This window comes from Phoca vitulina, unplaced genomic scaffold (genome assembly GCF_004348235.1).
Source record: "Phoca vitulina isolate PV1807 unplaced genomic scaffold, GSC_HSeal_1.0 scaffold8, whole genome shotgun sequence".
Taxonomy (NCBI): Eukaryota; Metazoa; Chordata; class Mammalia; order Carnivora; family Phocidae; genus Phoca; species Phoca vitulina.
Genome location: NW_022589711.1, coordinates 34,489,041 through 34,515,973, shown reverse-complemented (window position 1 = coordinate 34,515,973; position 26,933 = coordinate 34,489,041). Strand labels below are relative to the sequence as shown.

Genomic DNA, 26,933 nt, shown 5'->3' with positions numbered 1-26,933 from the left:
AAGACAGAGAGAATGAGAGAGAGAGAGCACATGAGAGGGGGGAGGGTCAGAGGGTGAAGCAGGCTCCCTGCCGAGCAGGGAGCCCGATGCGGGACTTGATCCAGGGACTCCAGGATCATGACCTGAGCCGAAGGCAGTCGCTTAACCAAATGAGCCACCCAGGCGCCCTAATATACACTTTTTTAATTAAATTGTTTATTGTCTCTCTCCCCCTCTATCCCCATGAGACAGAGCTTTTTATTTGTTCTGTTCATTGTCATAGTCTTAGTACCTAGAGCAGAACTTGGCTCGACCATACGAACTGAATGAATGAATGAATGAATGAATGAGTGAATGAATATCACAGAAAGCTGAGAGGGGTTGAAGGTGCACAGTGGATGAGAGCTGTAAGAATGGAGAAAAAGGGGATCACTGTATGAGCGACTGTATGAAGCTGACAGCATCTGGATTCCCGAAGAGTTAAGGAAACGCATGTCCTCTCAGCAGAAGCCCCCCTGTTCCTTGCCGTGCCCAAAACCTGGGCTGATTAGGTTATAAAGGGGAATCATCTTTGAAGCATGATAAACATCCAAATGAGACCCATTAAGTGACCTGCTACATGAATAAATCTCGATCTTTCCAGGAAATTCCTAATGAGGTTTTGAAACATGGACTTTTTCTCCTTCTATTTTTAATTCTGCTGGATAGTACTACAAAAAAAAATCTATTTTAATACTGTTCAGAATTCTAGATTCAGTATTAGCATGTTCTACACACTTCAAGAGTTCATTTTTAAAATAGCATTTTGAGGTGTCTTATGACAAACACTATAATCCATTGTTTTATAATTAGAACCCTCAAAGACCCTCACATATGTGGAAATTGAAAATAAGGAAGAAAAAAGATTATGAGATGAGTGATATGAAGGAAAGGAACATGAATGTGAGGGTGAAAAAAACTGAGGATAAAAACAAGAGACAGACTGAGTTAAGATTTTTCCAAAAGTGCTGCTATAAATAAATATTTGTGGGACTAGAGTCAAGGTTAGATCAATGCAAGAACCGGCAAGTGGGTGGGGTGGGGCAAGAGAGGAGCCAGAGCAGGGCTTTGCATGAAGTGCTCCCCATCCTCTCAGCATCCGTCTGGCCGTGTGCCTAAGCACACAGAAAGTACATGTGGAAGAGCTGGGGGTCTGAGAGGGCCACAGCAGTTATGAGTGTGGAGGAAGACTGACATGACCAGGTCCCTTACCGATGTGCAGCAGGTCTGAATCCGTCCGCACACGCAGGTGTGCAAGAAATATCACATCTCTCTCTTTTCTCCTAGTCAACTTTTCTAAAGCCAGGCTTCCATCCCAACAGGTGAGTTGGAAATTCAAAGCTATTCTGGCAACACTCTTCTGCTTACCTTTTCTATTTCAAGGTTGTTTCAAAGTCCTGGGGTCCTACACAGTGCCAACGTGATGGTGGTGGTGGCAGCATGTCACTCCAGGCCCGCCACCGTGCTCTTCTTTGCCAGGACTAGGACACAGGACAGTCCAAAGTCCCTAATTACTGGATGGCCATTCCCTCTGAGGCTCTACTCCAAATGCAGAAATATCAGAAACAACATGGACATCTAGATTTCTCACAGGACCTACCATCCTAGAGCATCTTTTTCAGTTTGAGAGAAATTGCCTTCTCTTCAAACTCTACTCTCAGAACGATGGTTTTAGGCTTTTAGGGGAAATTTCAGGAAAGAACAGAATAAACCTCCCCTGACATGAGGAAACCACCCCCTTGAATGGGGAAAAAGAGAGCGGCAACATACAGGCAGAGAACATAACTTAAACATCACCTTACCATCTGCAGCCCCTTCCTAGCCTACAAATAAAGAGCAACTGGTCTAATGAAAGTAACTAGCTTCCCTCAATGTCTCTCCTGGTGTGAGCAGGGGAAAACGGAGGAAGAACTCGCTGCCTTAGCCCTCAGCCTCCGAGGCTGACCCTGCTGCCGGGCGTCTCCTCACCGAGGAGCCTGGGGCGGGGGCACATCCAGTGGCTGAGGGAGTCAGGGGCATGGAAACCCAGCTATTTCACCCAGCGTGGGGGGCCTCTGGGGTGGCGGCTGTACAGAGTCCAGCACGCCCTGTGGGGTGGGTCAAGGCTGTCCAGACCTGCATCCCAGTTTTTCCATCTCTTCCCCTGCCCCGCCTCCACCCCCGTCCACAGGCATTCATCTCTAAAGAAGTCCCTGCACACCAAAATCCATCTCAGCATCTGCTTCTAAAGACCCCAACCTGCCACAGTTCTTCTAGGAGTGCTCCTAGAAAGTGGTCAATGAGATGGGATTTTGGAGCCAAATCACTAGCCACCTGGCAGGCAATGAGGACCCAGTTGGTGATAAACAGAACATAGCATCCCCTGGCCCAAGGTGATGGTCCAATAGGTGGTTAAATGAAAAGATACATCCCCGGAAAGGAACAAACTAGCAGGTGAGGTTTATCAGGTGTTGAGAAGGGAGAAAGAGTAATTACAGACAATGGAATTGGATGAGTATTGCTAAAAGCCATTAATACACAAAAGGTAATGAAAAGCTGCAGGCAATGAATAGGCAAATAAAAGCCAAATATGAGAGCCAGAGAGTCTCCTTGGTAGTTACAAAGAGACTCTCAGCTCCTGCAGCTGAGGCCCAAGCCCAGAATTAAATCTAGTGCTGACCTCCAGAGACCGTTAAATATCCCACCAAGGTAGACCTTAGGAGCTATGTGCCCCACTCAAGAGCTACCCCCACCTCTGCTGGCTAGAAGGCTGATGGGAGGATTAGGTCACAGCATGATTCCCCTGGGGTCAGGTTGGGCACAATACAGGAGAAGAGGGGCTCTGGTCCAAAGGAGCTGCAAGGCCTAACCAACATATACTGGCCAAGGCCAAGGTAGCACCATTGGCACTGGACTCTGAGGCTGCCCGAGCCAGAGCTGTTGGGACATACGACCGTAGGGAGCATTCTCCAGAGATACAGGATTCAGACCTTGGCAAGACACCCCCCTCCCCGGGGAGATGGCGTCACCTTGCTACTAGGATGGTTCCTAGGAGCCTGAAGAGAGCAATGGCCTACACTAAGCAAAGCTGAAATGCCAGAATTTCCTTGGCCGATTGAGGAAGAAAGGATTCAAAGGCTCAGGGATGTAGACATGCTTAGAGTGTCTCCATATATATTATAATATAGATTATGTGAGGCCCAGCAACCAACCGAAGGATTATGTTCCACAGAAAGGCCTGGAGGACATACCATCTACCAAGGTCATCAGGAACACGCTAGTGGGAAGGGCTCCAGCATCACTAAAATGTTCAGCAGTGACGACAGGACCACAAATGGTAATAGGAGAGGACCCCAAATGGCAAGACCCCCAAATAACAGAGGCCAAGTGGGAAACGGCCTGCAGCAAGCCAGGTGGATGCAACGGTCTCAGTGAGGAGCTGGTGACAGTGGCGGCCACAGGGCCCGACCTGCAGCGTTGTGGAGAAGCTTACAGGATCCCTGGGCCAGCAGCAGCAGCACCTAGGAACGTCTTAGAAATGCAACTTCTCACCACTCCATCCACACCTACTGAATCAGAAACTCTGGGATAAAATCGGAGCTTCATCAAGCTGTGCAGGCGATTCCGATGCAAGCTAAAGTCTGAGAACCTCAGGAGAGAACACAGGTTTAACAGGACCGACTTTGGAAAGCAGGGCCGTGCCAGGAAACCCAGGAAGTTGGAATGATTATGCCAGGGGATACCTGTGCTAGGATGTCCTCTGCATTTTAGAAAAGGCTTTGCTTTCTCTTTAGCCAACAGAAGCACAGGAGTTTACAAAAAGTCACAGATTCTTTAAGTCCCTTTATGCCCACTTAGGAAATTATTTGGGTAATCAACAATTGTGAGTTCTGAGCAATGAATAGCTCCAGCCCTTGTTCTACTGAGCAAGGTAACAGCATGCCCACTTCTGCCCAGCAAAGCTGCTTCTTTTCTTTGATTTGAGCAGACGAGTAGAGGCCAAAAGCACCAACCCCACACTGTCACTTTGGGTTTTACCAATCCTAGGAAGGGAAGTGTGTAGAAAAGGGAGAGGGAGCCCCAGGAGAGTGTGGACAAGAAGGCAGAGCTATTCTTAAAAACAGTTCACGAACTGATAGCAATGTGGAAATGTAGGAGACCAGAAATTCAAAGGGCCATTTAAAGTCTGAGATATGAACTAATTATTGTCTGGATGATTCGCCACCTAATTTCTCTTTCTTATAGCAATTTCAGAAGGTATAAAAGGACTTTTTCCCCCCTTATATTGTGCTTTTTGGTAAAAGCCTAAATCTAAAGTTGAGGCTTTTCCCAGAACCTCTGGGAAGAAGAAACTTGCAGGAAAATCCCTGATCACAGGGGTTTGCAATTGCATATCTAACCACCAAGATAAATCTTCCCCACATTTGTACTCTGGCACAAACCATCTGTATGTGTGGAATATGTCTGCTCTTTTGTTTACCAGGCCATTTCCTACCTATTCAACACCAAGCTAAAATATATTTCCAGGAAGTCTTTTGGATGGATCAGAATATGTTTCCCTTTGTTACGTTATCATTTTATTCCAACACATTTTTTGACATTCCAAGGAGTGTGCGTGTGTATGCATTTATCTGCCTTGTGGAAATGTAGCTATGCTCCCAGAGTAATGAAGGCAGAGACAAAGGCTGTTTGGGAGTCTAATAATACAATGGGACGGGCAGATATTCTCCCTCCCATTGGCTGCTTATAGGAGTGGAAGAGAAAACCAAGGATAGCCTTGAGGGTGGTAGCCACGGTTGCTGATCACCCCATGTTATACCAGTTGGAGATGGCTTAGGTCAGCGACATGTTTGCAGCCGCCAATTATGCACGTCCCTTCCCAACTTCAGTGCTGTTGTGTCCGTAGCTTAAAATTGACCACGGTGGGATGGATATTCACACCGTGGGAATCAGAAAATGTTATAAACCAAGTTTTTGGGTTTTTTTTTTTCCCCAAATCTAGCATGCAGATTTATCAGCACCGTTACCACGTGTATTCTTTTTAACACTCCACATTTCCTTTGAAGAGGCTCATGCTTTCCTCTGCATTCTTGAACATAGAGAATGTATTTAAAATACCGATTCTAATGTGTCTGTCTACTAATTCTATCTTCTAGATCAGAAAGTTTGGCCAACTATGGGTCAAATCCAGCCCAAATCCTGGTTTTATATGGCCCATGAGCTAAGAAAGGTTTTACATAGGGGCGCCTGGGTGGCTCAGTCGGTTAAGCGTCTGCCTTCGGCTCAGGTCATAATCCCAGGGTCCTGGGATCGAGCCCCGCATCGGGCTCCCTGCTCAGCGGGAAGCCTGCTTCTCCCTCTCCCACTCCCCCTTGCTTGTGTTCCCTCTCTCGCTGTGTCTCTCTCTGTCAAATAGATAAATAAAATCATTTAAAAAAAAAAAAAAAGAAAGGTTTTACATATTTAGAGGGTCGTCGACAACAAACAAACATTATTAGCCAACAGGAAAATTCAAATAAAAAACACAGTGAGATAGCACTTCACCCTTACTAGGACAACTATAAGCAAAAAAGACAGATAACAAGCATTAATGAGGTTGTGGAAAAAGTGGAGCCCGCACACACTGTTGATGGGAGTGTAAAAAAATGCAGCAGCTTTGGAAAACAGTTCGGCAGCTCCTCAAAAGGTTAAGCCATCCAGTTGCCATATAATCCAGCAAATGCACTCTTAGATATATATGTAAGAAAAATAAACACATATGTTCAAAGACTGGTACATGACAGTTCATAGCATTGTTCATAACTCATAATTACTTCCCCAAGTTGTAAACAACTAAAATGCCCATCAACCAATGAATGGATAAAATGTGGTCTCTCCATACAATGGAACATTCCTGGAATATTATTCAGCAATAAAAAGAAGTGAATGATAAATGCTAAAGCATGGATGAACCTTTTTTTGCTTGTTTTTTAAAATTTTTTAATAAGATTTTATTTATTTATTTGACAGAGAGCACAAGCAGGGGGAGTGGCAGGCAGAGGGAGAGGGAGAAGCAGGCTCCCCACAGAGCAAGGGGAGCCCTATGAGGGGACTGGATCCCACGACTCGGGGATCATGACCTGAGCCAAAGGCAGTCGCTTAACCAACTGAGCCACCCAGGTGCCCGCATGGATGAACCTTAAAAGCATGTCAAGTGAAAGAAGCCAGACACAAAGGACCACACGATATATGATTCTATTTATAGGAAATGTACAGAACAGGCAAATCCACAGAGACAGAAAATAGTCTAGTAGTTGCCAGGGGCAAGGGGAGTGGTGGGGTGGGGAGAGTGGATGGGAGTGGGTTTCTTTTGGTATTGATGAAAATATTCTAAAATTGTGGTGAAGATTATATAACTCTGGGAATATACTAAAACAAACACTGAGGGGCGCCTGGGTGGCTCAGTTGGTTAAGTGGCCGGCTCTTGATTTCCGCTCAGGTCATGATCTCGGCATCCTGGGATGGAGACCCATGTCAGGCTCTGTGCTCAGCGGAGTCTGCTTGAGAGTTTCTCTCCCTCTTCCTCTGCCCTTCCCCCTGCTCGTGCTCTCTCTCTCAAATAAATAAATCTTTTAAGTCAATCAATCGATCAATCACTGAGTTAATATACTTTAAAAGGATGAATTTTATGGTATCTCCTAAGTGGTTCCCAGACTTGGACATTTCACAGACCAGTAAGAATTCATTCCCAAAACAAAATTCAGGGACCTATGATAGATGCCAACTTTTTCGGGGTAAGTAATAATATTTTTAAAGTTACTGGGGCACCTGGGTGGCTCACTCGGTTAAGCAACTGCCTTCAGCTCGGGTCACCATCCCAGAGTCCCAGGATCCAGCCCCTGCATCATGAGGCTCCTTGCTCAGCGGGAAGTCTGTTTCTCCCTCTGACCCTCCTCCCCCCGCCATGCTCTCTCTCACTCTCTTTCAAATAAATAAATAAAATCTTAAAAAAAAGTTTTTTAAAGTTACTCTCTACTACTAATATCATTTCATAAAAGAAAGCATATTTTAACACCTAAGGATTAATAAGGAATGAAGAATTCTTTAAGTGGAATAAATTTAGCTTCACTAAAAAAAAGGTATTAAAGTAATTTTCACAAGCAGTTATAATAATGTGTAACTGATCACGTTTCAAAAACATTTCCAATACTGCCTTAAGTATGAAAGTACTTCTGTTGCTATTTTAAAATCTTTTTTTAAAATGGATTCCAGTATAGAAATTTACCATTTCTATAAAAGATGTTCTTCAAATCTTGAATTTTGCAGTCATGTAATTAGGTTATCACTTTTTATATGTATTTTAAACATACTGATTTATTGATAATAAGGTAAATGAAAAATTTTAGGTGATAAAAACTTTATTCAAAACATGTCAAGAACCATACAGTTCAAAAATAAAAGATAATTTCTGGCAACTTAAAAATAAAGAATATCTATAACAACCACATTAACTACTATTTATAATACAATCTCAAAATCAAAGCTAATTTTTGTATTTCTATATTTTGCAACATTTGAGCTAAAAATCCTCCTCCTTACCCCACTACATTGTTATGCAACCCTTTTAGTTTTAACACTTAAAATACAACTTGAGCATTTTCTACCAGCAAGAATATATACTATTGGTTTCTTCTATCAGGGGCCTATGTCCCTATACATAGTTCAAATTCCTAGAAACTAATTTTTACTAAAAATATTTTTAAAAGAAAAAAAGGAGAAAACAGCTTAGTAAAACATTTTATTTGAAAACAATGGGTAGATTAGTATTCTGAACTGAGCTGCACAAGGATACACTTCTACTTGAAGACTCTCCAGATTATTCGTTACACGTTTATACAGTACGGGACATTTGCAAGATGCTTTCCACCATTTATTAGTCAAGACTCACGACCCCCAGGCGCTGTGAAATAGCAGAATTAACCTCAGTTTATGCAAGGAAACCAAGGCACATGGTCAGATCTTCTCCGGGCCAGAGTGAAGTCTCACTAGCTTCTGACTTATATGCAGAGCTGAATGCTTGTTTGTGGAATACATTCATTCGTTTAATGATGGGAGTAAACGTAGGTGGGATTTGCTGTGGGAGAATTAGTTTTGGCTCTGTAAGTAAAAAGTTCTGAGTATGGATAAGATAGAGGACAATTTCAGTGTGAAAAGGGTTAATGGGAAGAAAGTTAAAACCAAAGTTAAATTCAGACAGAGATCACTTTCCAGAAATAAAAATAGCAAAACAAGAATAGGAAAAGAATTAGAGCTATAGAGTTTCTCATTTCTAAGCTTAGGGGCTTTTATAAAATCACTTTAAAAGTAGGACGTATCTTGAAGACAACCCTTAAGTATCTTATTTTTCCCTCCATAAAGCCCTGTGAGGTACAGAGTATGAACTTACAGGGTGAGACTAAGGAGTACAGAAGTTAAGACGTTAAGACCACATAGAGCGGGAACAGGCTGGAGCAGATGTTATGTCTTAAAGCACTGGCTTAGAAATAGAAACAGAAGGTAGAGGATAAACAGGAACTTTTCTGGATGGACAAATGGAATAATCCAGGGATCCAGTAGCCACACCAGCTACTTAACTTTTTTTTTTTTTTTTTTTTACAAAGGACTTGGAATTTCAAGTACACAACGAAACCTAAGATGACAAATGCTCTTCCGGGTATTGAAATATGCAGTAAGTTCTCATAAGACTGCGTGAAAACGCAGAGGCATAACAGCCACAGTGCGGGTAAGTGCAAACTACCACATGCAGGACAAAATACTGCTGGCTGTAGTCAAAATATGGGGGACACTGAGCTATCAACACGACTTGAGAGAGGAATTTAATTTAGTCTGATCAATGTGCTAATTTAAGGAAAAATACTGGTCGTTACTGGAAACATTATTAAAAACCAAAAGCGGTGACACCCTGTTACTTGGAAAATCCTGTGTGACCCTGCACTTCCTAGATCTATTGTGAGTTATTGGGACATTAGGGATGTTTGAGGTTATTCCTAACCTCTGGAGGAGACTCATAAAACATCCCTTCATGGTTGTCAGACACAGTTGTAGCAGGATGGGTCACAGTTCTAAGCCAGGGTGGCAAATCTGATGTTCTGGATTCCCAGGGAGGTCTTCCCTCTAGGTGTCCTCTAATTGACTGTCACAGCTCAACCCCATGTCATGATGATAAATACAACCAGTGTAGGCTATGATACCAAGGATCCTGCTGGAAAAAAACTTCAAGAGGGCAACTGTTTGGTAAAGAATACAGAATATAGTTAGTTCTTTTTGGTGCAGGGAGGTATGTAACTCGATACATATCATGTCCTTAGACCCCAAACACTGATTAGAAAATTCTTGGGAATGGACCAATAGAAGGGAGCTATTCCCAAGTGATGACATGAAGAATCCTTTTATTTATCCATGGCGGTTTCCCTTCTCCCTGGTATGTAGAAGGAACTCCCACATCATGCTCTTCTCAGTTGATACTATGATAAAACAGTAATGTAGTGGCACCTGAGGTTTTGACATTCTCTTTCATTCTAGTTTACTCGGCGCCACAATCAAACTGAAACTTGAGAATAACTAACCTAGTAATGAAAATACAGTAGAAATAAACCTAATGTTTTATGTATTTTGACCATCAAGGTAAATATGACCTTTCTGTTCCCCCCCAACCTTTTTTGCAGAGATAATGTTAAAGCAAATATGATAAAATGGGTCTGAAAGAGTGAAATGTTTGCAGATGTGAGGGTTCTTTTGCGCGTGTGAATGGAAAAAAAATTTTTTTAACTGCGAATTTTAAGTGGACCCTTCTCCCCTCTGTCTCTCTCACATACCGACCCTGCCCCCTCCCCCCCAAGAAAGGAAAGGTCGTCACTAAGGAGAAATGTCAGAAGGTGTGATATCCTGAGGAATCCTTAACAAATTCTGTTACATTCTATGTAATTTAAATTATTTTGGCAATCTTTAATTAGTCTTAATAAACACTCCGGGAGCGGTTAGTAAACATTTGAAGAATCCTGTTGGGGGAATAACATCCTCCAAAGGTTGTTAGCATTTGAAAAACTCTAGTCTCTTCAGAGGCTTCTACCACAAGAGCTTTACCTGTAGTTTTAACACCAGAGACTCTGTTAATAAATGATTATTTTCAATGGCCAAGTTAGTAGTGTTACAGGTACGTGGACTGGGACTGGCCAAATACTGTAGGGCACTCCAGCCCTTCCATCAATAGGGTATGAGACTCTAGCAAGCCCACTAGCCCTGGATCCCTAGATTACTAACCTCTTCTGTGTCTAGCAGTTAAACAGAATTGGGTCGCCTGACACTAAATATACTGGAATATTATTGGATTTGCTTTTAATAAACCTTTTGCATAAGATATTGTTGAATTCCCTAAAGAACAGAACTGGAACATTTTCAAGCTTACAGGACAGGCTGACTGTTACAGGATGCCTGCTTGCTTATCAACATGAATGATGCAGAAATTGGTCAAAAGCTGATTTCAGTGTAAAGAATCACCTGGTGAGGTTGGGGGTGGGGGTGGGAGAAGAGCTACAGCCCTCACCCACCTCTACCTCCTGAAGGCTACCAGAACCACCAAATCCCTGCAAGGGACCAAATTGGCCAAGTCCAGTTCACAACAATTTTCTTTAATGGAGGAAATAGAAATTCCTTATAGGTATAATAAAATTAATCCAGGCAGCACCTATAGTTGAATAGGCTTGCTGATAGCAGTTTCTGGTTTATCAGAAGAACTGAAGTCCCTGGTCCTCCTAGAAGATCTGCAAAGAGTCCAAGGATGAAGAACCTTGTCAGTTAAGCACACGGCTGAACCACTGGTGGGGGCCCTGGCATTTCTACTTCACACTCTTCCTATTCTTCTTCTGGTTTTCTACCAAAGCTAGCTAGTTTTCCATCTATCCGCCTCTCCCTGGGAGTGCAATAAAGGTGGGACAGACCAAACAGAGTGATCGGTGTATCAAAGAACTAAGGTGAAGGTGTTAGAGAGAAGATTGTGCCCAAATTATTTTGAACCAACTGGGATGGAGTGGCTTTAATTATTTGATTGTTTTTGCAGCTAAGGTTATCTAACAGATATAAGTCTTTCTGAGCATTTTGAGAAGTTCAAAAACCAAGTAAAAATGAGCATTTGTGCTTCCTTTCATTTTAATAAATGTTTTTTATGGGTTTTTTTCTTATGTATTTTCTTAGACCTCCATTCAAAAACAATCAGGAAAATGTATTCTCTAACTCCTCTCCCCAGAAGCAGATTTTAAAGAAGTAACAGCTGGTTGGTGACTAGCATGGTCTGTGGGTGTGCAGCATAGGAGTGTGAGCCTTTCCATCCCCACAGGGGCTCCTGGAAAGGGGATGACACAGGAGTTTGGTCCTAGTCTGTGAAGGAATTCATGTAGGGGACTTGTCCGGGAATCCTGTCCATATCACAAACTCAATAATGTAGCTGTTATTAGTAGTAATCTGAAAACCAAGAGCACCCCTGGTTATGACAACATGCATTTGCAATTTTAGACAAAGCTTAAGAGGCTAAGTTCCAGATATCAGGCTTTCCATAAGACAAAATAGGTGTTACAGCAAAAGAAAGTATAAGTCCCTCTTGCACTTGGCTATACTCAAATTGGATCAAATTGAAGTTTTCATGTTACCACTTGGTTCTCCCCAGTGCTGGTGAGGGCGCTGGGAGTTTAGGTTCAACATTTAATAATAATAGAGTCATAGGCTTTTTCAGTTTGAAGAGAACTTATAATTTCCCATGTATTATTATCTTGTTTAACTCTCACATTTCTGAGAGGCTGACAGGAAAGGTAAAATTTCCACTTTATGGATAATGGGCAGCCGATGCCCTAGCGAGGTTAGGTGACTTGTTCAGGTTTTCGCAGCCAGAATGGGGGAGGTTGGGAGTAGAATCTGTTCTTTTGGTTCTTGGTAGATGGTCTGTCCTCGACACCCCAGGGAATAAGAGGCTTGAAGGAAGGCTCTATTGTATGTAAAGAATAGTACCACGAGGCCAGCCCAGTGCCGGCAAAGAGTGTACAACGAAAAGCAAAAGTCAATTTTAGACTACTATGGAAGAGCATTTAGGAAATCATCCCCAAAAGATGGACGAAGAAATTGTGCTACCCTTGTGAGTAAATGAGGCCCTAAAAGATTTATGAGGAACCAGCTCATTTAGTTTAGAGGGCATTTATTTCTTTAGTATCTACCATGTGTGTGTTACAGGGAGGTCTATCACAGGTAAGAATTCTATATTACAAGTCCAGAAAGCATGGACTTCTTCAAACTTAGAAAATATAAGAAGGCCAAGGATAGGAGAACCCTCACAGAAGAGGGAACAAATCACTGCCATTTAAGAATTAGTGTCAATTCATATCCCATTATGCTGGGCCAATCCTGGGCGGCCCAGAGGCTGTACTTTGGCTTGGTGTGCAAAGGTTGGTGACCCTGGAGCCTGGGCTGTCTATGCAACGGGCCACCATGGCTGCAATTCTGAGAGGGAGCACGCACACTCCAACTCCCCCGAAACGTTAAGCTTCGACCTTAAGTGGATAAGCACTCTGGGGATTTCTTTCTGTTTCCGTGTGTTCTAGTAAACCAGTTATGGGAAGAGTATCTAGTATCAGCTGTGGATTGTATCACTCACTGACCTTTAAGAGTCTAACTTCCAAATTTAAACAGCCATCATCAAGTTGTCTAAGCTCCAAATTTAGAAATCAACGGATTTCAGATGGCATTTTTTGTTTGAGGGGGCTGGCTGATCAAACCCTTTTAAAGCTCCTTTCTGTTCCACTCAGTGTTCAGAGAGAATAGAAGGGAGACACCAGGATAAACAATTATATAGCTTATCCGACCCATGAAAAGGGCCAACAGCTATAAAATCTACCAGTCTGTTCGAGAACTATTGTAGCTGACAGAGAAGCAAAGAGGATAGTGAACTAGCTGGTTATAAGAGAGGTGTCTACACCGTGAAATTTCTTTTCCATAACTACACCAAAATGTTAAAAATTTTATAGTGGGTTCTTCTTGGTAGGGAGGGCTCTGAAGACAGGCCAAAAGGCACCCAAAACCCAGCCCTTCCAAATCTAGTGCAAATGAAGACCTCTTTACTACCCCCTCCAAGGTCCAAGATAAGTTTTTGTGATACCCACTTCCCAGCAGGACCCTAGAAACCATCCCTAGTGGGTAAGGCATTTTTAAAGCTTTCTAAAGGACCATATCTCTTCCTTTGTAACATCTAGTATTTATAAAAACACTCTATTCTCAAGGAGAACTCCAACCACAGCCATCTTTCTGTTGGGAAACAATTGCAAGGATTCCTCCACCTTCAGCTACACTAATTCACTGATGGGATTCCAGGTAATAATCAAGTATGTTCTTTCCATGCCATCTTGCAACAAAGGGCAGTAAACTCTGAGGTAGCGCAGTGATACAGCAAGGAGGGTCCTTGGGATTTACCCTTCAATTCCATATAACCCTAGAGCCTTTTCAATTGCTAAAGTGCTGAGTTAGAGTTTAAGCATCTTTTCTCCTAGAACTGTCAGTCCCCCAGGCAATAGGGGCAGACCGCGTGACTACTGTGGAACCACCTGGAAAACTTGCCTGAAAGAGTGTGGCGACTAAAACAAGGGAACACACACACGAGCCGGAACCGCAGCCGGCACAACATGAATCACAAGGTATCTTTGGTATCTCATTAGAAATCTAGGTCCATATTCTCCTGTCCCCGCTGAAATTTAGGGTGGAAACGTGTACTCTTTTATTAGTAGTTATGTCATTCTTTCCTAATATACGACAAGTCTGCAGTGTTTTTCATACCTCTCATCTTCCAGAACACACGGTAAAACAATGCCTTCCTTAAGATGTGAGGAGAGTGATCGACATTTGCGCGGGTACCTGGGCCCCCTCCTCTGCTCACCCTGCTATAATTACTACCTTCAATCTCAGTGAGGCTACGTTGGCAAAGGGGACTGAAAAACTCAAGACAGATATTTGCAGGCACCAAAATGTTGCACTGGTAAGTCAGTCACTATATTATTTGCTTTTTAGCATCCCTTGACTCTTGTTCTTGACCAGGTAAAAGAGGGTGGGGGGATAAAGGACAACATGAGGGTTTAGCATATATGCCATACTGAAGTGGCACTTTAAAAAAAAAAAAAATTCACATTTTCTACCTGGCTTTTAAGAGCAGGAGTTATTTCATGGTGATTTTCCAGCAGGCTTTTCTGAGGTAGATAAAACATGGAGGAGAAGTAGTCTGAAGAAGCAGAGGGTGGCCAAAGCCTATGTGGTTAGGATTAGTTTGAAAGGAATTTCAGAAGTGAAAGCTGAGCTTGTCATATGCAATACTACAGAAAAGAGGGACAGGGCTCAAGGCTGTCCACCACTTAGCCAAGGCTTTTAGAATTTCATAGGTGGGAAATAGGCTAATCTGGCTAGGAAAGAACAGAACTGTGGGAACAACAGAGTGAGAGCAGAACCTTGGTGAGCACGCAGCTAATCAAGCCTAGGCAGAGAACGGCACAAAACATGTATCCCTCACGACCTTAGTGATCACGAAAGAACACTGATTACAGTTATCACAAGACTTTAAAAGCAACCAACAGGCTTGAGGGCTTCAACTGCTTTTTGTTCTTGTTGTTGTTGTTGTTTTGGATAAAGAGCAAATTTTGCCTCTTTCCTCAGGCCTCCTGTTTGCACAGGTACTGTAATTGCATTAAGCATGTCAGGGAAAGCCAAATCCCGATGAAATAATTAGTGGGATGGATTTTGAACTCCTTTTTCTGCTCATTTGAGTTACAGCTGAACAGGCTGGCCTTCCTAAGCCCCAGCAAGGTTAACATTCCCAGCCAGGGCCTTTCTTTCTGGAGAATCACTGCTGCTATCACAGGCAGATGCTCTACGTTTAAATGAACGAGCCGTTGTGGGCCAAATGTTAGTAGTTAAACGCTACCGTCACAGAGACATACAAAGCTATTGTCAAGTTCCCAGACACACCTGGTGGCTAAGAAACTTGAGGAAGGAAAGAAATTTGCTATTGGCTCCAAGCCATTCATCACGACTTCTGATACAGGTAAACTGGGATTATTTTATACGAGAGAATAAAATCATAACCACTGGCCTCAGTTTCTCTCCCCAGTCTAAGATTAAACATTTGTCAGGAGGACATACACCGGAAAGAGGGAAATCACACGTAGTGTTCTCGCGGGTTGATGTAGACTCTCTCGGGCTCGTTGCTTTCATGATGTTTGCCAGGACTCCGGTCTTGGTAGCATATCTGACTGTAAAGGGGGTACAGCTGCTGAATCCCATCTTCCCCTGTGGGATTCTCATCTTCATAGTCCAATCTCCTGCTATTTAGTCCATTCTAAAAATTCAAATATTGCTTACATTAACAGAGCAGCTGTTTGCATTTTTCTAGCACTTTGGTAAAAACAGGCAAGAACTGAATTCATTACAGTCTGTGTCTCTGATTCATTATCCCACAAGCTACTGAAAGGCAAGGTAAAGTCCAACAACTTACCATTTTCCAGTCCTGCATTGCTTACAATACCTGAATAAGAGTCGCAGCAGCTCCTAAATAGAAAGTTATGACTAACGGGAACTATAGTCAATTTCAGGTTTCAAAATTTGGAACTGGTATCGGTTAAACTAGGGAAGAACAAGGCTGTGAACTTCCGGAATCCCTCGGCAAGCCTCAAGCTTGGAATGTGTGCATGAAATATACAGAGAATTACGTCCAACAGCCAAAACAAAACCAAAAGAAACCTCAGGGTTCAGTGCTGGGGAATTAGGGAAAAGACAGTGAAATGAACTTGTATTTGACCATATGCCCAACGTAACTGAGAATCAGAAACGCTGTCAGAGCTGACACCATCAAATGAACCCCCATGACGCTCTGTGGTGTCTCTGGTACTGACCCCTCTACCCGGTTACTGGTTTCATAAAACTCGATTACTTCTAAGATGGGCAAGCAAGCTCAAGGACTTTACAAAATCATACTATGCATGCTCAGATAGCGGAGAGGTGAAAAAAATAATTTTCATGGAAATCAAGTGATATTCTAATAAGTATGGTAGCCACCAGCTCCACCTGGGCAGACCCCCGCAGCAGGACCACGTTACTTACAGAGTGCTGGAGACCGCCAACCTCTCTTTCTTTGAACTGAGTCTGCAAAGGCAAGTGTTCGGTCTGGAGGAAGAAGAAGGAACAAGACATGCACTTTAAAGCACCAAACACATGGTGAAATATATCAATCAAGACCATGAAGATGCCTATTTTTAAAAGAGCCTTTCATGTCTTGTCAAATGTATGCCAACTAAGCAATGTTCCATTTGAGGAGGGGATAAATAAATACATTTCTTGAGTTTGTCTCTCTCTCTCCTAACTCCAGACTTCTGGAAGGAAGAAAACATACAGAGCATCTGCTGCAGAACCTCTCATGCAAACTTATTTACACCTTACCTGAGGGAGGAGGACTTACCTTTTCTGCAGAAGAATCTGATACTGTGAATCAGCTAAAAGTGATTTGGGGGTGGTAATGAAAAGTTATTTTTGTCCTTATCTATATCTATAGTCACCCTTTTCTTCCTGATACCTACTCCCTGCCTCCCACCCCCTCACAGATCATAAAGGGGATTCCTCATTTTCAAACCTCACCCTAGGAAGAATCCTTCTCAGCTTCCCCTTGGCTTATAAATGCATTCTTACCCTTCAGCCCCCCGGTCAAATATTAGCTCTTCCAAGAAGCCTTGCATAAAGCATATATTATTATTGCAATTATTTGTTTATATTTGCTTGCCTCCTTCACTAGGATTGAGAGTGCTAGTTGGAGTATTTTACAAACATTATTACCTCCTTCATAATCTCTCTAAAAATTCTATAAAACTGATGTTTTTATTTTATGGATGACTAAAACTGAACCTTAGAGTGGTTCAGTAAGGTGTCTCCAGTCACACAGCTGGGGAGTAGTGGTTTGTGATTCACACGTGGCTTTGTCTGAATCCTAATCCTATATTCCTATAGCCCCTGCCTCTAGCTCAGTGTCTAGAAAATAGATGTTTAATAACTATAATAGAAGAAGGCCTGAAAGTCCCAGCATGTAGGCGTATCTATCAACATGTTCTCCTTTTCACTTCCTTTCCTCATGCTGTCCTTTTGGCCTGGAAGGTCTGCCCCTTAGTCTCTGACAGTTGAAATACTACCCCATCCATCTTGGCCTGGCTGAAGTCATTTTTTTTTTTTCCTCCTACAAGGCCCATCAAAGTTCATTTCTTCACTCCTAGTAGGTTCTCTTCCTGTTCTTGTTTATATCTTCATCATAGCACACACCACTGATCCATCTGACAATATCTGTACCTTTCGACCCCAGTGAAGAGCGAGAGCCTTCCTGGCCCTCCTCTTCCAGCTCCAAACCCAAGCCTGCGGTTCTGCAACAGTAGGAAGTCAACAGTTAACTAATGAATTTACTGAACTCTAAACTATTAATTCTTGATATCCCATATTAAGGTTATCTAAATTATAAATTATGTCTGACAAATCTGTTCCTCTTGTCACGTTCTGCATGATTCTAGGGTGCTTCCCACATGACCACATGAGATGGACACTACACACTGGTAAAAGTCCAAGGCAGGGCCAGCTTCATGGAGTATGACCAGTCACACAGGGCCTTGTGTTTAGAAGGTCCCACTTTGGGGCTTAATGCTCAGTGGTTGTTGCCATCTTAGATTCTGTGTTTTGTAAGTGGTCTTATGAAACAGTGGAGCATGCCTCAGTGACCTGTAGCCTCCACTCAAGGATGTCCTCTCCTGCTGCTTGTGTTTGATTTGGTTCTTGGCCCCCACCCCCTTACCCTGGTGTCCCAGATCCCCCTCGCTTTCCCCTCCCTGTGCCTGTCCAGTGACTGTGCTGTCCTCTGCCCTGGCAGGGGCCCGAGTGCTGGTACAGGGAAGGCTGGGGTCAGGACTGCATGCCCCCCACATCATGGTATTTCTGGCAGGTGACTAGAGGACACGTTTCAGTGAGGACAAGTCTTTCACCCTGATCTAGGATCCTGACATCACCATCTTGACATTGTTAATTTTCAACAAGAGGCCCTGCATTTTCATTTTATGCTGAGCCTCACAAATTATGTGGCTGGTCCTGGTCCAAGGAAAATAGATTTAGGGAAAAAAATACCTAAAACTAAACTGCCATTTTGTTTGCTGTTTTAGATGATCCTGGTTGCTGTTCTCCCCTTCTATCAATACAGGTAACTGAGAAATTATTCTGCATCAGTGCTGTTATCTAATTCAACAAGCGGCAGACAGAAGCTTCTGTGTAGAAAGGGCAAGTGCCTTTCTTCCCACTAGTGGCAGAGCGCAGAAAGCAAGGGTGCAGTCAACATTGAAAAGAGACCATGTTCTAGAAATATAGTGATTACAGCCTCAAAAGTTCAAGAAAACATTTGGTTGGAATATGTGCTGTTCTATGTTTATGCTATAAAATTCCAAATGGCAAATTTAATATGACTAGAAAATAAATTACCATCCAGATTTTCCTGAACACTCAGGATAATACTTATATTTGGTTATTGTCAGTGAAACACAGCAACAACCAAAAGCCTTTGGAAGCCTTTGTTCATTGTGGGCAGGATGAACCATTCAGCATCCTGAGTAACAATATAGCCAGTAATAAATTAATAGTGTTCGAGCATTACAGAGGCAAGAAAATCTGTCTATTTCATTTCAATTAAGAGATTTCAAAGAGCCGTGGCTTTATGAGTAATAATAGCATTGCTACATTTGTCTCATAGTAGAAGATATATAATTAGCCAGAAGTGGTACATGTGAAAATAAAGGACAAGAAGAGAGAGTTTCTAGAACTGAGCAGGACACTATGAATAATCTTCACTTGCACTGAATGGATGACAAGCATACATGTAAGGTCCTTTTCTCTACCCAATATTGTAAACTGTCACAAACAAACCACTATGCCTCATGGGCGCCCACGAATTTTGTAATATAATATTGAACCAAATTCTATGAAAAGAAGTACCACACATCCTAGAGATGGCCCTGCATTAGGGATCAGGGGTTACGGAAAAGCATGCCGCCCCTGCCTCTGCATTGTGCAGCCATCCAATTTCTGACAAGATACATAAGGAATTTCATTTAATCTAATGGTGGGTGGTATACGTGTTCTATTTCTGCACTCCCTAAACTACCTGAAATGTTGAATATCTGACTTTAAAAAAAGGTTAATCACCAGTATATTGCAAAGTGTCTTGCATAATACCTTACTTATGTTTGGTGCTTAATATATATGTACTAAATTAACTTATAATATTTTAACTAATGGATACACAGCATATATTATTCTATTATTCTTACATTTTTTTCCCTAGAAAGCCTTGGGCTACTCTGAATCTCAATACATATTTTGATTTCCTTACTGGCGTGTACTATCTTGTAACAACTTCTATTCAGCTACAACCCATAAGCACTTTCTTCATTTCTTAAGTCATTAGACTTTCTTGCTCTAATGCTTCTTCCTTATAATGACAAGTGATACATTTTTTACTTCTGCTTCCAGTCATGATGGAGAACAAATACCAGACTAGCCCCTCCTGTCATGAAAGATACACCAGAAAACTGGACAAAATACATAAACAACAGCTTTCAGACAGTGGATAACTGTGCTGCACAGGACTGGGATCTCAAGAGACAGAAAAACATATGGTGATCCTATAATAGCCCTGGCAACTATCTGGTTTTTCTGCTGATCTGGGAAGAGAAAACCCAAGAAGAGCACAGAACCTTGCTGAGCTGAGGGGACAGAGTTCAGCACTCAGGCAAGCTGAGGTGACTGTAATCTGTGGGACAGGTTATTGAAAAGAAGGAAAATCCTCACTGGACATGTGAGACATTCAGTCGAGACCCCAAGGTCATGCTTTAAGAGTAAGGTTAAAATAGCTCTAAGGCAGAGAGTATTCTAGAACAACCCTAACAAAGCTTAAAAACAAGCTTCCAGAAGAACAAGTTGATCTTAAATTAACCGAGTGACAAAAAACAACTCGATCCTCATTAAGGAATGACAGCAAAATTCAAATAATTGACAGGATAACATTCACAATGTCCAGCATCCAATTAAAATGTACTAAACATGAAAAAAAAAAAAAAGCAGGGAAACAATAAGTCAGTAGAACTGAACCCAAAAGTGACATATAGGGAATTAATAGACAAGAACTTTAAAACACTTATTATAAATATGGGTAAGGATGTAAAAATTATGAACAGAATAGGACAATCAAAAACTATGAAAGAACTGAAAAGAATTTCTAGGACTGAAAAAATACAATATCTGAATTGAAAAAGTCACTGCAGGGCCTTAATAGACACCACAAAAGAAAAGCCCAATGCACTTGAAGACAGAAACTATCCATACAAAGAACAGATGGGAAAAAAGCTTAAAAAAAAAAATTAAATATAGCTTTAGTGATCTGTGGAATAATATAAAGAGATCTACCATTTGTCGATAACTGGAATCACAGAAGGAAGGGAAGTCAGGAAAAAATATTTGAAGAATTGCTAAAATTTTCCAAATTAGATGAAAAATACATCAATAACTCTAAGAAGCTCAATGAACTCCACTAAGGGTAAACATAAAGGAAACTACTTCGATACATGTCAAACTTGAACTGCTGAAAACAATAATAAAGAAAATCTAAGATGTGGCCAGAGGAAAAAGTAAGATACAGTATGTACAGAGAAATAAAGATAAGAATTACACTGGCCATTCACCAGAAAAAAAATGAACTCAAGCCCAACCATGAAAATAAATATATTTAATAAGAATAGACTAAACAGGGCGCCTGGGTGGTTCAGTCGATTAAGTGTCTGCATTCAGCTCAGGTCATGATCCTGGGGTCCTGGGATCGAGTCCCGTGTCTGGCTCCCTGCTCAGTGGGGAGCTTGCTTCTCCCTCTCCCTCTGCCTGCCGCTCCCCCTGCTCGTGCACTCGCTCTCTTTCTCTCTGTCAAATAAATAAACAAAATCTTAAAAAAAAAAATAAAGTCAGGGATTTTCAGACTGGGTAAAGAAGCAACTCAACTCGATGTTAGCTATGTGAAATGCATTTTAAATATAAAGATATAGGTAGGTTAAAAGTAAGGGAATGGAAAAACACGTACCAGGAAAGCATGATTCATTAAGAAGAAATTTAAACCAGGGTGGCTATAATATCAAAGTGACTACAGGACAAGGAGAATTACCAGAGACAAGAATCTTTTAGGGGTGCCTGGGTGGCTCAGTCGATAAAGCATCTGCCTTCGGCTCAGGTCATGATCTTGGGGTTCTGGTATCGAGACCCATGTCATGCTCCCCGCTCAGCAGGGAGCCTGCTTCTCCCTCTCCTTCTGCCCCCCCTTTCCCCCCACTCATATTCTCAAATGCTCTGCTCTGTCTCTCTCTCTCAAATAATAAAAAATCTTTTTTTTTTTTTTTTTTAAAGATTTTATTTATTTATTTGAGACAGAGAGAATGAGAGAGAGAGAGAGAGCACATGAGAGGGGGGAGGGTCAGAGGGAGAAGCAGGCTCCCCGCCGAGCAGGGAGCCCGATGTGGGACTCGATCCAGGGACTCCAGGATCATGGCCTGAGCCGAAGGCAGTCGCTTAACCAACTGAGCCACCCAGGCGCCCTCAAATAATAAAAAATCTTAAAAAAAAGAAAAAAAGAATCTTTCATAATGATCACAGGATCAAGAGGACAACATAGCATAACAATCTTAAATGTGTATACACCCAATAAAAACACATGAGTAACTAACTGACAGAACTGAAAGGAGAAACAGCAACATTCACAAATACAGCTGGAAATACCACTCTTCTCTCAGTAACTGATAAAAATGTAAACTGAAAATCATTTATTTATAAAGAATACTTGAATGACATGACCAGCCAACATGACCTAATTGACATTTATAGATTACTACACTCAACAACAGAATATATATTTGTTTAGTGCACATGGAACATTCAGTAAGATGGACCATATGCTGGGCAATAAAAGAGGTCTGAAAATACTTAAAAGGCTTGAAATCCTATAGATGTATTTTTAAATCACAACAGAATTTAGTGAGTAGTCAATAACAAAAACATACTTGGAAAACTCAAAAGTGTTTAGAAACTAAAGAACATACTTTTAAATAACTCAATGGCCAAAGGAGAAATAATAAGGGAAACTAGAAAGTGTTTTGAATTGAATGAAAATGAAATTATAACATACCAAACTTCTGAGATTTTGAAAAAAGAACTCCTTAAAGAAAAGTTTATAGCTTTAAATGCTCGTATTAGAAAACAAGAAAGTCCCAAACTAATGATCGAGTTTAAACTTCTTCAAGAAGCTGAAACAAGAGGCGCCTGAGTGGCTCAGACGTTAAGCATCTGCCTTCCGCTCAGGTCATGATCCCAGGGTCCTGGGATCAAGCCCCGCATCAGGCTCCCTGCTCGGCGGGAAGCCTGCTTCTCCCTCTCTCACTCCCCCTGCTTGTGTTCCCTCTCTCGCTGTGTCTCTGTCAAATAAATAAAAAATCTAAAAAAAAAAAAAAAGCTGAAACAAGAAGTGCAAATTACATCCAATGGAAGTTGAAAGAAAGAGTGAAAAATCAATAAATAAACAATGGGCAAACATTCTACAAAACCCGAAAAGCTGGTTCTTAAAATTTCAATAAAATTGCAAAACCTCTAGTAAGAAAAAAGAGAAAACACAAACCAATATCAAAATGAAAAAGGTGACACTATAACTGATCTCATATAAATTAAAAGAATAAGATAGATGTGCTATGAACCATTTGATGACAATCTCAAAAACCTAGATGAAATGGACAAATGTCTTGAAAGACACAATTAAAATCCTTTCCACAGAAAAACTCCAGGCCCAGATGGAATCACTAGTAAATTCTATCAAACAATTAAAAGCATCTTAAATTCTTTCTGCAAATGGGGGGGGGGGGTGAGAATACGTTGTAACTCCTTTTATGAAATTAGCATCACCCTAGTACCAAAACCAAAAATATTACAAAAAAAAAAAAAAGAAAACTAAAGATTTTTATTCATAAATCCCCAAACCTGAAATAAAAACAGCCCTCAACAGTGGAATGAATAAACAAATCATGGTATGTTCATAAAATGGTATACTACACAACCATGAAAGGAAATTTATTCATGCAACAACATGGATCTCAAGAACATTATGCTGAGCAAAAGAAATTAGACACAAAAGAGCATGCTGTGATTCTCTTTATGTGAAGTTCTTTTTTAAAAGCATAACTAACATACTGGGATAGAAATCATATTAATGGTTGCCTGAGGCAGGAGGTGTTGGGAGGGATGGTGGTAGAGGGTATGTATGACAAATTTTTCAGGTCACAGAAATGTTCTTAATTGGGGTAGTGTTCACACGAATGTATACATTTGGCAAAGCTTATCAAACAGTACACTTAAAATGGAGCACAGTATTATTTAAGTTAAATCTCAATAAGGTTGAATATTAAAAAAAAACCTATACTTTCCATTTTATCCTAGTTATTCTATTTTGAAGGAACATGTGTGGGGAGGCAAAGTAGAATGAGAAGTCACTGATGCAGTCTGGAATCTGTGATACAAGAACCTAGTAAATTCTCAATAAATACTTCATCACAGATTGTCCTCGATGCAGGAGTTCCGTGGTAGTATCCAACTGCTTGCTTTGTTCTAGTGACTGAGTCCCATTCTATTAGAGATGATTTCACCACACGAGAGGAGGAACACATGAAGAAATAGCTACCATACATAATTCACAAAATACGGATTCCTAAGGCATCAAGGATATTACATTCCTATCTATTAAGTACCTCTCTGAAAGAACTTATATTACTAAAACCATGAACCAAAAGTCAATTTTCCCTTTTACTTCATTTTTAATAACGGTTAGAATGTTGACATGTTGCGTGAGCAACAACTATAAAGAGCGTGTTCTAATCAAGCGAAATTTACAACATTAATTAGGTACTTGTTTAATGAGATAAATAATTGTTACTGTTCTCCATGATAATTAACCATAAGGGTAAGCTATTCACATGAATGTCTCTTATTATTACAGTAGACCCTTGGCATTCACAGATTTAACACTGCTGGTTTTAACCATTCATGAGTGAATTTAAAAAGGTTATGACAGGTTGTAAGGCTGTAATTTGTAATTTTGTTGAGACACAAATTTGAGTCAAGATTGGGGAGGCTTCTGTGATGGGATAATCATTTAGCTAGTTAATGAGCTTAGCAACTGCTTCAATATCCACTTTTCAATGTGTCTTTGTTATTCTCAACTCTTATGAGTTTTATAAAAGATAGGGGTATTTAAGAATGTAGGGTTTCTCAAAAGCTTGTGAAGTATCCTCAATGAATGTCAATGAGGAGTACTGTATTATTAATCAACCTTTTCCTTTGAAATTTAGAAATGGTTCCTTATTTTTTTAGTTAATTCTTCTTTCTGCAGCATCTATAATCAATCATGATCAATGAAGATTGCCACTATACATTATACAGGTTAAATATATGAAGTCGGTCTGGATCTTATTCCCTAAGACATACTTACAACTCCTCTTTCCCAGTGCCTGGGAAGTAAGTTCATGTCTATGTTCTGTCTGTACATCCTGTCCTATAATTCCTTTCCTGTTAACCCCCTAAGAGACAGGGAGGTTTTCTCCAAACCTCATATGGCGCTATCACACAGCAGATGCTCAATAAACACTGGCTGATGTATGATCCATGCCATGCACAGGATCTCCTTGGAATCTTACTCTTAGTAGGTGGTCCCCACAGAGGTCTTGGGTGCTAGCCCATGTTGGGAAACCTGGGCCAGCTGGACTGGAAACCCCGGGGTCTGACTTCCTAACTTCAAGGAACAGGGCAAATTTATATCTGAATTGGTTCATGAGAAGGGAGTGAGCACCATGCAAATAGGTGCTAGATCCTTAGCACTCAGCAATCTTGTAAAGAAAGACCGAAGGAGAAGGTCTAGAAAGAAGTTGGCTCAATACTGTCAACATGGTGAAAAGACATTGTTCCATTCAGCGTAGGCAAAAGAACTGTAAGGACTGACCAAAGACTCTTCCCCTACTCCCTGCTGCTTAAGGTAGGTATTGTACAAGATGCTTTAGATGTGCTCATGTTCTTATTCTATCTCCCTGAAGTAATTCAATCACTGTTCCCGTAAGAGAGATGAGGAAGCTAGGCTTGGAGAGAAGCAGCAATGTTTCCATGTCTGTAGAGCTAAGATTCAAATCTACGTTTAAGTAATTCCAAAGTCTGTGTCTTACACTGTCACACAAAGTTGCCTAAGATAGTATATCTGGTCTCTTCCTAATGTGACTGCAGAAGGGGGACTGAAAAGCAGGAGGACACTGAGCATCTGTTAGGGGAGAGGACAGAAACCAGAGAAAAGAGTCACGATTCTCAGTACTTGCCGGCTTTGCCACCTGCTCTGGGTTATCTGCATCTGAACTGGTCAAATAAAAGCTACAGCCTGTGTTACTTCACTTCCTGCTTGGGCTCCAGCCTCGGTTAAAGGAAAACAAAGACAAGGCTTTCCTTGAGACTCTCAGAGTTTTTAATCGGCTCCAGCCCAGCGCTGAACACAGAATGGTCATCTGCTATGGGATAATACTCTTTAAAATTAATTCAGAGGGCATCTTCCCTCCAGTTTTATTGTTTGTTTATATTCTTCAGTAATATAGTTAGTACCTTAAAATGCAATGTCCACTCCTCTAATACCTTATATCAAAGACTTCAGTGAGGCAGGTACAGGAAGAAATGCCTACAGAATGTCCTTATGGCAAACTCTTCAAATGTGTGCTTAAATCATGAGGTTTATTTATACGATAGAAGAATATTAGATAATTTATCTCACAAGGTAGCACTGAATTTTTCTCAAGTCACCAGAGAATTAGAACAGCCAGGTTGTTGTTGAAAATGTTGTATGATCCAAAAGGGAGACAGTGTTCCTCCTTATCACTGGTAAATAAATTTCATTACTTCTACTGAGTATACATTCTAGATTTTAATTTTTCAGTGAAATTTGATATGACACATTTTAATGAAAATTCTTATCTTGGTTTTGGCCTCACTTAATCCTTACATTAAAATACCAAGACAGTGATACTTCACCTAAATTATAATGTGTATGCACAGTCAAGCATCTAATTAAAGCAGACAGATGATAAAGGTGATGGAAAATTATTTGTGAGCAAACTAGACACCCACATATAATGCTGAGATGTCCCTGATCATAAATCCTACCCATTTCCAGGACACAAATCAAATGATTATGCATTCATATGTACTATTTTCCCTAACTAAATATTTTAACATCAGAATGCTATGCTGTCCTTGCCACAATGGGCATCTTTGATCTTCAACCCCTTGCCCTAATGCTGTACCATTATTACCCACTCACACCACTTCATCTCCAAATTTGCCCACAAGGCAATCCTTCAATTTAGGACTGTTAGTGTAATTTCACCCACATACCAAACACCCTCAAAGAAGATATTGTTTTTTTACGTCAGGCACAGTACTGTACCCCAAGCCACTCTGCAGAAATATTATCCATCATACTGTCATATATACCTTGTGAAAAGATGCATTCTCAGAGAAAACATGACAAAAATGGTCCCATTTCTGGTTTAGTTGTTGTAATGGTCAAAATTCTACATGCTAAAATAAGAACCAAACTCTAATTCCTCTCTAGAAACTATTAATATGGGCCTCCCCAATCTCCTATTTAATCCAGCATCTAAGTTCCTTAACTTGTAGCACTGAAAAAAAAATATCTCGCAAGACTTTCTTTGTGGTTAATAATTATGCTATTCTTAGCAAAAAAGATTAAAAAA

The 26,933-nt window shown here is 41.0% G+C and overlaps 1 protein-coding gene across 1 annotated transcript in view; it reads right to left on the bottom strand.

The window, feature by feature from the left end:
• Positions 1 to 7,376: 7,376 nt before the first annotated feature.
• Positions 7,377 to 26,933, bottom strand: part of NECTIN3 (nectin cell adhesion molecule 3) — a 126,056-nt gene continuing 106,499 nt past the window's right edge. Inside the window, exons 8-9 of the mRNA XM_032406510.1 lie at positions 16,156 to 16,218; positions 7,377 to 15,394 (exon numbers count right to left, since the gene is read on the bottom strand). Coding sequence (XP_032262401.1) covers positions 15,215 to 15,394; positions 16,156 to 16,218 — 243 coding nt within the window. The 3' untranslated portion in view covers positions 7,377 to 15,214. The remainder of the gene's footprint in view (positions 15,395 to 16,155; positions 16,219 to 26,933) is intronic.